This window comes from Hippocampus comes, unplaced genomic scaffold (assembly GCF_001891065.2).
Source record: "Hippocampus comes isolate QL1 unplaced genomic scaffold, H_comes_QL1_v1.1 scaffold174, whole genome shotgun sequence".
In the NCBI taxonomy this organism is placed as follows: Eukaryota; Metazoa; Chordata; class Actinopteri; order Syngnathiformes; family Syngnathidae; genus Hippocampus; species Hippocampus comes.
Genome location: NW_017805983.1, coordinates 739,814 through 753,849, shown reverse-complemented (window position 1 = coordinate 753,849; position 14,036 = coordinate 739,814). Strand labels below are relative to the sequence as shown.

The following is a 14,036-nucleotide window of genomic DNA, read 5'->3' as shown; positions in this document are numbered from 1 at the left end:
TGTTTCCATCACTTGGGACCGCTACATCCACTACAACGGCTTTCCTCTGCCCTTTATCTATGATCACGATATCTGGTTGGTTCGTATATATATATATATATGTATCATTTTTTAACTCAATGTGTAATTGTCTTTGGTTTGTTTTGATTGATTACTTTGCCGACAAATCGTCTTCTTTCACTTTCCGTTACGTTTTGTTTCCTTGTGATTTGTATTTTGAAAAAAGTTGACGGTTTGACAATAACCTTTAAACTTATCAACAATGTGTGTGTGTGTGTGTGTGTGTGTGTGTGTGTGTGTGTGTGTGTGTGTGTGTGTGTGTGTTGTTGCTGCCACAATTTAATGAGGAGGAGTCAAACATGTGGTGTTTGAATGGCAAATTAGCAGTGCTGTGAATTGGCCATGCTGGTCCAAGCTGTGACAGAGTGCACAGTATGCACCCCCCCCCACACACACACACACACACACACACACACACACACACACACACACACACACACACACACACACACACACACACTTAATTATGTGTTTAATTAGGTCTGGAACTGGAGAACACACACTGGAAGCAGAAGCGCAAGGAAAATCAAGTTACGCGAATCACTGAGTAGCGTGTGTGTGTGTGTGTGTGTGTGTGTTGATAACTAATTAACACCCATGTTTCATTTGGTGATGTCCGTCCATTTGGGAGTCTTTGAAGAAATGAATGGAATTGGTTATGCAGCTTTACTCGCTTGTTGCAAAGGGTGCCGGCTACACATGTGCTTTTATATTGCAGTTAGAAATTGACGGGGGTATCCAAAATGTTCCCACAGCAACTTGTCAACAGCCAACGGGTTACCTGCATATATTCTCTGCATGACGTCCCTTCCAGCATGAAATTTGGAGGCGCACGCCATGTCTCAGCTTCCCTCGCCTCTTGTGTGCAACCACACAGCTTTCTAATTGAATCTTTTGATCTGTGGCTAATTCCACTAATTAGTAGCACTATTTTCCCAGCAGAACGTTTCCTTCACACACACACACACACACACACACACACACACACACACACACACACACACACACACACACACACACACACACACACACATGCATTTGTAGTTTATTTGCTACTTAGCTGGTAAGCCAACAGTGGGATGGGTGTTCAAAAAGGGGCTTCCGAAAACAGACAGGTGCACCGTTTGAAAGTAATAATGCTACTACATGAAAAAAATAAAAAAGCACAGATGCTCATTATACAGGCACACACAGCCAAATGAGCAGTAACTGCATCATGCAGCAATTTAATTTTAAGTTCATGTTGTGTTCATGGCTTCTGAGAATGGAAGCAGTAAATTTGACGCGGATGCTGCAGCAGCTTGCTACTGAAGGCACTTCACACACTGACTTCGAATGTGACAATTGTTTGTGATGTCTGTGATGGGCATGCTCACAGTTCACCACTTGCACCCTTTGGACAGCAGAGCAATATTTTTTTTTCATTATTTAGCACTATTTAATCACTTGCAGCATTTCAAATGAGGAAACATACAGATTAGCTTGCACCCTAATTGGTACTTAATGGCGTCTCCCATTTTCATCTTTGAAACTGGCTTTACTCTGAATGGCTCCACGTCGAGGTGTGAGCTGCCACTAGTTCGCGTTCAAGAAGGGGCTCCCTTGGTGGGAGCATATATCTGGAATCAAGGTGCCACTCCAAGGCGAATAAAAGCCTTCAGAAGGGGTGGGTTAATGGTTAGGTGTGGAAATTTAGCACCCTCAGAATGGTGACTTCACAAATTATTACTGCCTTCAAAGCGGCACTGGTGTGACAATATGGAGCAGTTACCCAAGTGTTGGAACAGTGAACAGATGTGCACAGCGGAACCTCACGATTTACAAGGGTTGGGAAACAAGTCGGAACACATATAGCGAATTACTGTGAATAACTGAAGCGCCCCTAAAAATGATTAGAATTGCCGATATGAATCGTTTCAACCAACATTCTATGACAAACTATGATTCCAAAACACAACATTGCAGTATTTGAAGCAAATCATCAAGTGAAAGAATGATGTGATGGTAATAGTTCAGCTCCAGAGACAATTCATTTGTAACATATGTCATCTTTCATTGATGGAGAGATGGAGAGAACGTGAAATTCTGAGATTATAATTTAAATGTTTTTTTTTTTTTTTTTTTAAACGTGGAAATGCTTGACTGTTGGCTCAAGAGCATCCAAGCATGCATGGCCACTCATATTTGCTCTGCCCACTCACTCACCTACTTACTATTAAAAGCATATCAAATAACAGCAAAAATAAAAATGGCTTGGATTTATATGGTGCTTTTCATGAGACTCAAGGATGCTCAAAATTTTCATGCATATTAGACATGATTTAGAGTTGATTGGGAGCTACTTTTTAGAAATGCTACCACAGAAACCTAGACAAAATTTCAGCCACCGTTCAATTATGATGGTTGTTCATCTTGAATCGCATCTGTATCGAGATTGATGACATTTTTATTTGACTTAGAACAGGGGTGCCCAAACTTTTTGGACCGAAGATCGACTTTTCGTTCAACCAACCTCCCGGGATCGCCCCTTACCGCGCACGCACGCACACACGCGCGCCCGCCATGATGAGAAGCCAAACACGGAAGCAAGCGATGCACTTTTGCAGCCTGTTGACTATCGTAGCTCACACGTACCGTTTTAAAGTGCTTCCCTCAGCCCTCTAGAGTCCTATTCTTTGCCCGTGCCCTCGGTGAATTGTACACGAAGCAAACTCTGAATGAGAAAAATGACGATCAAAGATATAGCGTAACAGCTCTGATCACAAGCTACAATTGCAGACTGCTGAGCGCTAACAACTTCCGCTGACGTAGGTCACGCGCCACCGTAGGTTAAAGATTTACCTGCTTTATTTTATTTTATTTTTAAAATATTTTTGGGGGGAAAATGAGACTGATAGCATGATTGGGGTGCAGTGTACATTGACACAAAAAATGTATTACTAACATGTACAAAGCCACACAAATGTTTTTTTTTTTCTCCTCTACACTTTTCGGATCTAATTGGGACGAGTCTTAGCTCTACCGGTCGATCAGGATCGACGTAATGAGCACCCCTGACTTAGAACCTTCAAAATACAGTGATGATAGTAATTATACATGCATCTATCCATTTTCTGATCCGCTTCTCCTCACAAGGGTCGCGATGCGTGCTGGAGGCAATCCCAGCTGTCTTCGAGCATTAGGCGAGGGACACCCTGAACTGGTTGCCAGCCAATCGCAGGGCACACATAGACGAACAAGCACCCGTGCTCACACACACACTTAGGGACAATTTAGAGTATTCAATCAGCCTGCCATGCGTGTTTTTGGAATGTGGGAGGAAACCGGAGTACACGGAGAAAACCCACGCAGGCACGGGGAGAACATGCAAACTCCGCACAGGAAGGCCGGAGCCGGAATCAAACCTTGCACCTCTGCACTTTTAGGCAGATGAGCTAACCGGTCAATCCAAAATTTAGTGAAGATTTCTAAAAATGCAAGGACAGAAAATATGGCTTGCGGAACAGTGGAACGTTGTTCAAAATATCACTTGCACAGTTGAAGCCATGGCCGGAGTTGTGTGAAGCTGCACTGGCGTGTGATGAAACCAACAGAGTGATCTCCAGTGACTGTTTAGGAGAGTCTGTGCACGGAAGCAGTGGCTCGCACCACCTGCTCCTGCCACTCACAACAAGACCTGCCAGCATGCACACGCACAAACACACAAGCATGCATTCTGCATCATACAACACATGGTGCACGCCCGTCTTTATGATAGCAAGCACATACGGGCACAGCCTAGGTCTAAGGAAGGCTCGGGACGTGATGCTCTGATAAGAAAGTGGATGAGGAGAACGGGGCGGGGAGGGGGCTGCAGGATTTTAGCTGTTTCGCTTTCGTTCATGAAGCTGAGGGTTATTCCGATATTTGCAACATGGTTTGAGTCTGAAGGTGTGTGACCAGGCATTGGCCGTTTTGATAAATCCATAAATAAGCAAGCCTTGTTGCTCTAAGATATGAAAACCTTTTGAGAAAGTCATGATGGAGTGCAGCGTGACAAGTGCACAGCACAGAGAGCCATGAGCCGGACAATGAAAATGTGTTTGTGCCCTATATCCCTCATCTCTCAATGTCTCCGTGTCCCCATGTTGGACGGCCTCTGCTTTTCGCACGTCACCCATCTGCAGGGAAGCGCGGTCGGGACTTAACTATTGCAAGTACTTCAGGATCAGCTTGGTTGTGTGTGAAAATGAATGCTGGAGGCGTAAATCACCCGAAACACATTGTAAAGCAATGGAAAGTGCATTACTCTGATTTGATGTTGTGTTGTTGTCAATAGTACACTCAGCACTAATGACAATGAAAGTTGTCGAAACATGATCGTGAGCAGCAATTTGATCATGGATTTTTAGCACCAGGTGCTTTTATCCCCTCCCACAGAAGATCTCTCACTTTTTTGAGGGCATGCGTCGGCATTTCTCCAAGGATGTCCCAGTTCAGGGACAGTGTTGGGGACTCAATTACACTCAATTTGTCAGAAAATGTGTATTTATTGATTATAGCATGTGTTTTTCTACAATCAAAATGTCCTTCCGTTAGATGGAAGACAGTACAGCGAACCCGTGTATCCACCTGTTGCCATTCAATAAATCTTGGCTTCTTGCAAGGAGCCACACAGGCCCACGTTTCACAGTGAGGAAGTTAAGTATGAGTCAATTGAAACAAGACTGTCATTAATTCAGTTTCCATACTTTTTGTGACATTTTTGTTTTTGGTGGTCTGCTGTAAGAAAAGGTAAAACGGGTGCCGAGACATGATCCAAGTTGCAAAACGCTGTTGTAGAGGATCTGGATGTTTTTCAAGGGGCAAAGACTCAAATAAATGAGCACAAACAATAGAAATCATTGCGTGGGAAATTTGCTGTCTGAATGTATTGTATTTGCATTCATTTCCGGCTCTAACGGAAAGCTGCTAGTTGGAGGAATGCTTATAACTCGAAGCGGGTGTTTTGTTGTTTGTGTAAAATCAAGTTTATTTGACTTTAACTGCAATTTTACAACTAGATTGCACACAACACTTCTATAATGAATAGCAAATTAGCTGAAAAACACAGAGATGTGTTCCCTACCTTTCTCTCTCTATCAACTCAGTCAACAAACAAATAGGCCATGGGTCCCCGCGGAGCCCAGACTAAACAAGGCAACAAGCAGGTAGAAATCATGCAATTCACGATTTTTGAGACGTAATGAAAATTGAACTTATTTCACTGTCGCAAAATAATCAGCACGTCTCGTCCTGGGTGCTGAGGAAAATCAAACAAAACAAAGAATCTGCACTCAAAGAAAAAAAAAAAATTAAGAACCATATCTTGTAAAACTCCCACACCCACACCAATGCACATTTGTCATGTTGTCAAGCACATCAATGTTCTGGGTGAGAATACAAATTTTGTTTCATTGTAACGGCAAGAAACGCCTCCACTTGTATAAAAGGTTGACAATGTTAAAAATTCAAACATGTATCACGTATATGCACGCGTCTTTATGTGATGTGGTTAACCTTCCAAGCTCTTTGTCACTTGTCACACGAGAGCAAATGGTTCCACATTCTATTGAAACAGCAGTTCATTTGTTTTCACCCTAACGTCAGTCAAATGTTAAAACGTTCCTTAAAACAGTGCTTGCCAAGTTATTAAAGATTTAATGTTGGCAAGAACTTGACCTCAGAAGATGTTTAAACCAGAGTCTCTGCCTTTGCGTTTATACATTCTGCTTTTCGGGAAAAGTTGTTTGAACAAGGGTTTTAGCATTTCATTGATACAATATCATTTGGAACATTTGATCAGGGCTTTCAAGTGTTGCAATTCCTCATGGGAGTTGCTGTGCTCCTTGACAAGGTGTGAAACATTTGCCGTGAGAGATAACGGCTCTGGCTTCAGCACCGACTCTTTCGAACACGTGAACTTTGAACTGCTTGTGCATCGAGGACATGAAACCGTCAGCAAAGCTTGTGTTTGATTGTATGTTTGCTGAACCAAAGAACCCTTTCGGAATATGAACTTCATTTTGTGTTTATGTTTGCATGAGTGAATATGGAATGAAGTAGCCATGAATGGTCTTGCACACTGTCTGTCCAAGGACTGGTGACAAATATATCTCACAAACAGAACCTCTCACAAAACCTCAAACATCAGAACCAGGGATGGGCAACTTAAATGCAGGGGGCCACATAGGACAATGAACTTCCGAACCAGATGGATGACAAAAATATTTTAAATATGGACAAAATACCTCCATATGTGGAATATATGTTGTCTCAATAGATTTCATTTGGGATAATTTCATTTTTCAATGCACATATCAAAAATGCACAATCCTAACCCAACAACAAAGGGTTTGAAGCAAACAACGAAATAACCACGATACGAAATTACCACAATCCTGTACGAAGGGCTGTCTTGCATTAAAAAAAAAAGATCATTCAAGAATGGCACAAAACTTCTCAACATTTGCACATTATTAAGGAACTATGTTCGTCATGCATATCATTCCACATCTGCAAAAAAATATTCGGCCTCCTCATGTTGTAGTCGCGCAAAGGTGTGAAACTCGAGGCCCGCCACGTCATTTTATGTGGCCCGCGAAAGCAACTCATGTGTGTCACCTCACCTGACCCTTGCTAAAATCTGTACCGAAAAGTCAAATTGTCATGTGTAATAAAAAACGTTGAGATTTTGCAATAATTCCGCTGCCCTGTTTACACTCACTTGAACAATAATTGAACAAACTATTATTGCTGACTAATTTGAAAACTCGCAATCCATTAATTTGTTGTGTGCCAATAATAATGCAATTATTTCCCGCAAGTTTTCTTCACCCATTTCCTCCTCGTTTTTCATGGAGAACTTATACTGAATTTGCATTAATGTTTTGGAGAGTTTTTTTGGGGGGGTTGTAATAAATACATACCAACATACATACATATAGTACACATATAAAAATATATTTTTTGGGGGAGGGAATTTATCAAGAGGCTGAACTCGCAGAGGGTCCCACTTGCCCATCCCTGCTCAAAGTGTGAGTGTGGCCGGCATTGATTAATTGGAACGTTTAGCGACGATGATAGCTGTACTCCTCAGGGGCAGCACACTCTCTCACTCAGTCCACCTTAACCTATTATGTGCACACACGCGCACACATACCCATGCATGCATGCACACACACACACACACACACACACACACACACACACACACACACACACACACACACACACACACCCGAGCAGGTGAAATTAGACCAGCTCCCTTGTTTTCATCTGCATTTTACCGACGATCACACCATCACCCTGCTTTCACCTTGCCAAGAGCGATCTCCAGTTGCTTTACGGGCCAAAACGCAGGGGAGCAAAGAGGCATTTGACTGGCCTCTGCACACAAATAAATGTGGCCTAGAACAAAAAACTTGCTTCTGCGCAAACAGATTCTCACAGGTTTTTCAGCTTCCCTATTTCTTGCCGCTAAAAGTGACTTGCTTCCTCGTGCTCACACAACCACAGCAAAGCTGGGCCCAAGGTCCCTCCACACACACACACACACACACACACACACACACACACACACACACACACACACACACACACACACACACGCACACGCACACGCACACGCAAGCACGCACGCATGCACAAGTTTTATGTACCTTTAAAGCCGCCGTAGGAGTGGCCATATTTCTGCTGGACTGCAAGGTCACTTCAGTGAAACAAAGAGAGGTGAAGAACTGAGGTGGGGGTGCAGGCGATGAGGATAAGAAACATGGCGGCTTCTCTGCCAGATGCACAATCATGCTGGACTGGCGTGCCATAATTCTCGTGCTCATCGGCGATCTCTTTCACTCATTTTGTGCACCTCCCACCTGTCAGCGTCGTCTCACTACCCACATTGTCAGCGGACAGCTGACATGACTGCCACTTTCTGGCGGCTCCTCATTTATTACAGGCTGACTTAAAGAGAAGGTCCGCAAGAATATTGTCCCCTGACTGGACTCATCCATCGACAATTATACCGACTATAAACACACGGCACGCACACACTGAAGAGATACACACTTGGCTGTCATACAGTATATTTGTGCAGAACTGTGCCAATTTTACCCATCACTCTCATTTCACACAAACAAACTATAATTAAGAACTGCTGACACAAGCCAATTGAAAAAGAAAATAAAAAGTCACAAGTGAGAAGTACGACGCTTTCCCAGAGCTCGTCTTCTCGGGCACTTCTAACCTCACTCTGAAATTAACTTCCCGGAGCTCAATCCAAGCTGCCATTTAAAGAGCTGTGGAGGGTTCCAATATTACTGTTACTCACAAGAGTCTTTATCTAAATTTGAAATGGCTTTTTACTGCAGCTAATGGAATTCAACTTGAAATGGTTTTTGGAAACAATCGCATTCAGTTTATATGTTTTATATTTCCCGGCGCATCACAACTCAGTTATTGGGTTTGCGGCTTTGCAGGGACGACTGACTACAGCGGTTGTAGAAGGAGCCAAATGCGAGTGTCTTGTTAAGCAGATCGATGCGTCTTTGTGCCCTCCCGGTGATCCATGATATTATGAACGCTCTGTGATATTACATTTCAGTGCTTTTGCGGAGCGGTCTTTCTCTGTCATGGCTGACGGCTGAGCAAAACAATCATCTCTTCCACTGTGGCAAATATTCAATAAGGAACTGAGGACGGCAGACACTGACGAGCTCTGTCAGAAATCGTCTGATAGAAATAAATGTGCACATGCTCGAGCATACAGAATATCAATCTCTCTCACACACACACACACACACACACACACACACACACACACACACACACACACACACACACACACACACACACACACACTTATGACCACAGAATAACACACTGACTCCGTGCCAGGCAGAGTTAGGGCTTGATTAAGGCGGCTCTCGTATGAACGCCTCGGAACAGTGAATATCCTTAATTTGTAGTGTAATGAAACCAATTATGGTAGGTCTTTTCAGTATTTTACCAGGGATTAACGCACACACAGAAATACTGGCGAGGTTGGTCTTGGTGTGTGCAAGTCATGCTGGTAACAGAGCATCGACTCACGCACGCACACAATATTGAGATGAGAGGCCAGCGATCATTTCTCCCTTGCATTAAAACAGCTTTATCAAGGTAATGACGGAAAAAAAAAAGCTTTTGTGATTGCGATCGTCAACCACTGGAGGAAGGCAACTGAAACAAACAAAAAAAAAAAAAAGCCCAGACTTGTTTTGAAAGAGTCGGGGCTGCCTCGCCAAGGCGACGCTGTCAGTCAAAAGAAGCTGAACGGCATCCCACTTCCTGTGCTGGCCTTGTGCCGGAGTACATGCGTGAGTGGGAACTCAAAGCCAACGTTTGTATACAGAAGGCTGCATGTGCTCGGAATGCCCGAAATCTCATCCTTTGCTTGTGGTTTCTACATGATGTAAACTTTGGGGAGGCGGGAGAGAAATAAATAAATAAATGCCTGTTTCGTCCTCTCACTGTGGCTAAGATTTGCTGGAATCTAAAGGAGGTTTCTAGTTGTAGTTTATTTTTATTTCTTTCAATTAATTTGCTAAGTCAAAACCAACATTTTCAGTTGAATGTGTAATAGCCTGTCGGCCCAGCATCTAATTAAATATCCATCCATCCATCCATCCATTTTCTGATCCGCTTTGTCCTCACTAGGGTCGCGGGGGGTGCTAGAGCCTATCCCAGCTGTCTTCGGGCAGTAGGCGGGGACACCCTGAACTGGTTGCCAGCCAATCGCAGGGCACATAGAGACAAACAACCATCCGCGCTCACACTCACACCTAGGGACAATTTAGAGTGTTCAATCAGCCTACCATGCATGTTTTTGGAATGTGGGAGGAAACCAGAGTACCCGGAGAAAACCCACGCAGGCCCGGGGAGAACATGCAAAGTCCGCACAGGAAGGCCGGAGCTTGAATTGAACCCTGTACCTCTGCACTGTGAGGTCGACGCGCTAACCACTTGACCACCGGGCCGCCTCTAATTAAATACATGTATTAGGAGATTAACAAAATACAGAAAGAACGAATACATGCTGTAAGGAAGACAGAGGGGGAAGAAAGGAATACGCGAGAGACGTGTGCATATGTGTTTGTCTCAGCCACAGTATGAAGTTGTTTGTCTCTGAGCGAAATCGCAAGTGGTGGGCTCAACAAACCCTCCGGTGGTTGAGAAGAAACCGAACGGAGAGAGTCTGTGTGAGAAACAAAAGTGGATTTGTGGTTTCTAAATGAGTCCAAAAGTTGAAGCTGCCCCTTTCACCTTTTATGACCTTGCCCCGTGCCAGGCCGCTGCCCTCCAGGTAAGTGTGGGCACACTACCCATCAATGGGCATCACCGGCTGAAGCTGTTGCAGCTGCATATTGTGATTCTGCATGTCTGGGTTAGGTTCCAAAGTCCAGGGTTTTGCAACCGCTTTTGAGCCAAGGCAAATATTTTAACTGAAACAAAAATGCACACCACAACGAAGAATGCAAATAAAAAGTATCAGTGAACTGAAATAAAGAGGATCTTGCCTCACAACTTTATTTACTCAATGTGAAATCTAGGTCAGTTTATTTCAACAAAAAGCGTTTGGTTTTTTTTCTATTATAAGAAGAGCAACACAAGTTAATTGGACCTACCACCATCTAAAGAAAGAGCCTTTAATTCTTGCGATTCAGAAATTGATCATATGGATCGCCTGACGCCTCATTATCAAGTCCTTTAACTTGGACAGAGGCAGCAAAGCCCTCTCCTAAATATGAAGCCCAATCAACTAGAAGAAGTATTGTTTTGCGCCTTTTCTATCCGCCCCCATGAGAGGCAAATCCTTCACAATCACGGCGGCATATCATATGAGCAAGAAGTTTCACGTGGGTCACAGAGCTCAGATATCCAGTTTTGATCGCAATGCTGACTAATTTGGAGCATGATAGAATTGCCCCTACGTCCCCCTCATCCGTCATGCTGTCACATAAAGGTCTCGACAGTCTAGACTGATGTTATCAAGAAAAAAAAAAAGCTTAATTAGCTTGTAATAAATTCTTGTTTCTGCCAGTCATCTCCAAAGTCTTGGTCAGCCCCGTGTGGGCCAGCTGACAAGCTGACGGTAATTTGAAACTGGCATTCAGCAAGTGCGCCCCCAACGCCGCGCCATCCCCCATCCCACACCACTGCACAGGCGTCTGTCTTCAAATGTCACCCAAACACGCACATGCCAAAGCTGCATTTGTTCCTTTCTCTCCCTCACACACTCACACCAACATGCGCACATGCACAGTAATTAAATGCTCCAACTAAATGTCCAGGTGATTCATGAAAATGACAAATAACAAAACCCTTAAATTTGTTAATGGAGCCTTGCCGATGGTGAAGAGTTGAGAAGGATTAGAACGCATCTTATCAAGAATACCTTATTGTTGCAAACCTCCACCAGTGAATACAATTATTTAATACTAAATAATAAAAACAAATAGTATATATCGGCCTTTGCCGGCAAAATATTGTGTGCATGTGACCTTTCACGCTTTCAATGTTTAAAATTTAACATATGAAATTCATGGCATATTTGTTTAATTTCATAATATATTACATCAGTCCCACAGAACAACTGGGAATTTCTACACGTTACACTCACAAGCACACGAGTGAACACACAGATGAGATTCTTTGCAACAAACACCATTTGAAATCTTCTCATTTAGTTCAACATGATAATCATTGTCATGAATTGAGCAGTCCTCATTAACACCCACAAAGTTACCATAGGGCTGCTGGGTGGAATCTGTGTTACAAATATCCTGGCTGGGTGTGCACGCGTAGCAAAACAGTGCGGTTGTCAGTTTTTCTCCACGTACACGCGCTCGCACCCATCCATTAATGCATGTGTCGAATAGGCTGCATTCAGTTGCTTCCAGTGTGCGTGTGTGTGTGTGTGTGTGTGTGTGTGTGTGTGTGTGTGTGTGTGCGCGCGTGCGCCCGCGCGCACCTGAACAGCCCTCCTGCACAGCGACTCAGTGTCATCAAACGTATTTCACTTGTTCTGCTTGACATTTTGTTTTCTATAGTTTGTTGTGCATTTCCAAAGCTAGAATGTAGCACTTTGGAGAGAAAATCGTGTGGCCCATTCGACCCAAATGTTCCTGAACAGAGCAAAAGCAGAATGAGAAGTGATTGAAGTCTCTGAGAAAGCTTGGGGACCAACGAACAGAAGAAAATGTTTTTAATGACGAGTGGATAGACCACAAACTGCCCCATTCACGAATTACTGCATGGTGATAACAAGATGGTTCAATATTTCAAATATTCAGGGAAGAATTCCAATCATAAACTAGCGAAAAGTACTTGTAAATAGTCGAAGCATCCAAAAGAGATTATCGGATCAACAGTTCGGTAAGTGAATTTCGACGAACAAGTGCAGTTTGAGAAGCATTTGACACAGAACAGAGGCAGCGGGTTGAGCTGCGCTGCGTCAGCGTTGAAGTTGAGCAAGTTTCTTTTCCACGCTAATGAATCGACAATGAGCCAATCAGTAGGCTGAGCGGGTGATTCCACTCAACGAAGGTGTTTGGGCGCCAGCCCAAGCAGAAAACACTCACCTGACTGCGCTGCACCGGATGGGATGAGCAGCAAAGTGGCGAGGGCGCAGGCGAGGAACTTCATCTTGGAGCGTGGGCTAATAGTCTTGTTAAACTCCTGCAACTCACATGTCCAATTAGGATATCCCGGTCCTGTCTCAAGTGTACAATAATCGAGGAAAATAGAGCGAGGCTCGTTTTATCGCTAATCGCTTGGTCGCGCAGCCCCGGCGCAGCGCACAGCCTTTACGCGCAACTTGGCTGTGTTTGTTTACTAGTTCCCAGGCTGCTGCTCCGGATCGCTTTCCACTGTGAAGACTGTGAGACAGTTTCCCGCACGCTGACTCGGTGTTTGTGGCCGGGCGCGCGCGCGAGTCCGGGCGTGCGCTTGAGATTGCGAGCGCTGGGTGTGAACACGCCTCCACAATGTGATTGACACTTCACGCAGCCTATTACAGCGGCTAATAGACATTTTTAGGAACCCTTGGCTTCGCTTGAAGGTCTGCCTACGTCAACGATCAGTTTCCGTGGTAGGTGATCACACCTGACCTCGTCACTTGCGGTTTAAAGGCCACCTGAGCACATATGCATGTTTTCACGTAGGGCAAAGTTCCAGTGCTTGAATGACTCGAGGGCAGCACAGGGGTGGGCGAACTTTTGTGTTCAAGGGGCCACATTTGATTTTTAAGTGTATAAAATTCGTGCCAGTTCATGCATTAAGTTAAAAAAACACAACAACAACTTGTAAAATCTGTGCCGCTACATAAGTAAACCATGAATCGGTATCGTGTTAAATAAAGATGTCATCCATTCTAATTGTTTTGTATTTCATTATTCACAATGAAGGTAGATATAAAGACTTAACCAAATGTTTAATGCTTTTGATTGTATACAGTACAATATATCAGTTGAGTGGATATTGAATGAGATAAATAAATGCAAAATACATACATTTTAACTAACGATTTTCAGGGGAAGAAAATTGGCTCTTGATGCTCAGTGTGCTGGACTAAAAAACGGCCATGTGGTCCCAAGGCTATACTTTGCCTACAAAAAGAAACCCTCACTTAAATGGTTTGTTGTTTATTTGTTTTTGCATATGTACATTTTGTGAGCTAAACTTACTAACTTAATAAAAAGATAAAACTAAAAATAAATTGGTGGTGACTGATTGTCTAAATTAATTATCCTCAGTCTCTATGAATTGGTTGTTAGTCCATTAAATGTAAATGTTCTATGTTAAACTTAGGACTTCAACTGTGAAGGCAACACAGTACCTTTATTATTATTTATATATTATATATTTATATATAAGTGGAGTCTACTTGTCTGGGTTTATACAGTACTGCATAACGCTAT

General features: G+C 43.4%; 1 protein-coding gene across 3 annotated transcripts in view; it reads right to left on the bottom strand.

Moving 5' to 3' along the window:
* LOC109528703 (receptor tyrosine-protein kinase erbB-4) overlaps positions 1 to 13,056 on the bottom strand; it is a 168,366-nt gene extending 155,310 nt beyond the window's left edge. For all 3 annotated transcript variants that reach the window (XM_019891625.1, XM_019891628.1, XM_019891627.1), the window contains exon 1: positions 12,699 to 13,056. In XM_019891625.1, coding sequence (XP_019747184.1) covers positions 12,699 to 12,762 — 64 coding nt within the window. In that variant the 5' untranslated portion in view covers positions 12,763 to 13,056. The remainder of the gene's footprint in view (positions 1 to 12,698) is intronic.
* Positions 13,057 to 14,036: the final 980 nt, after the last annotated feature.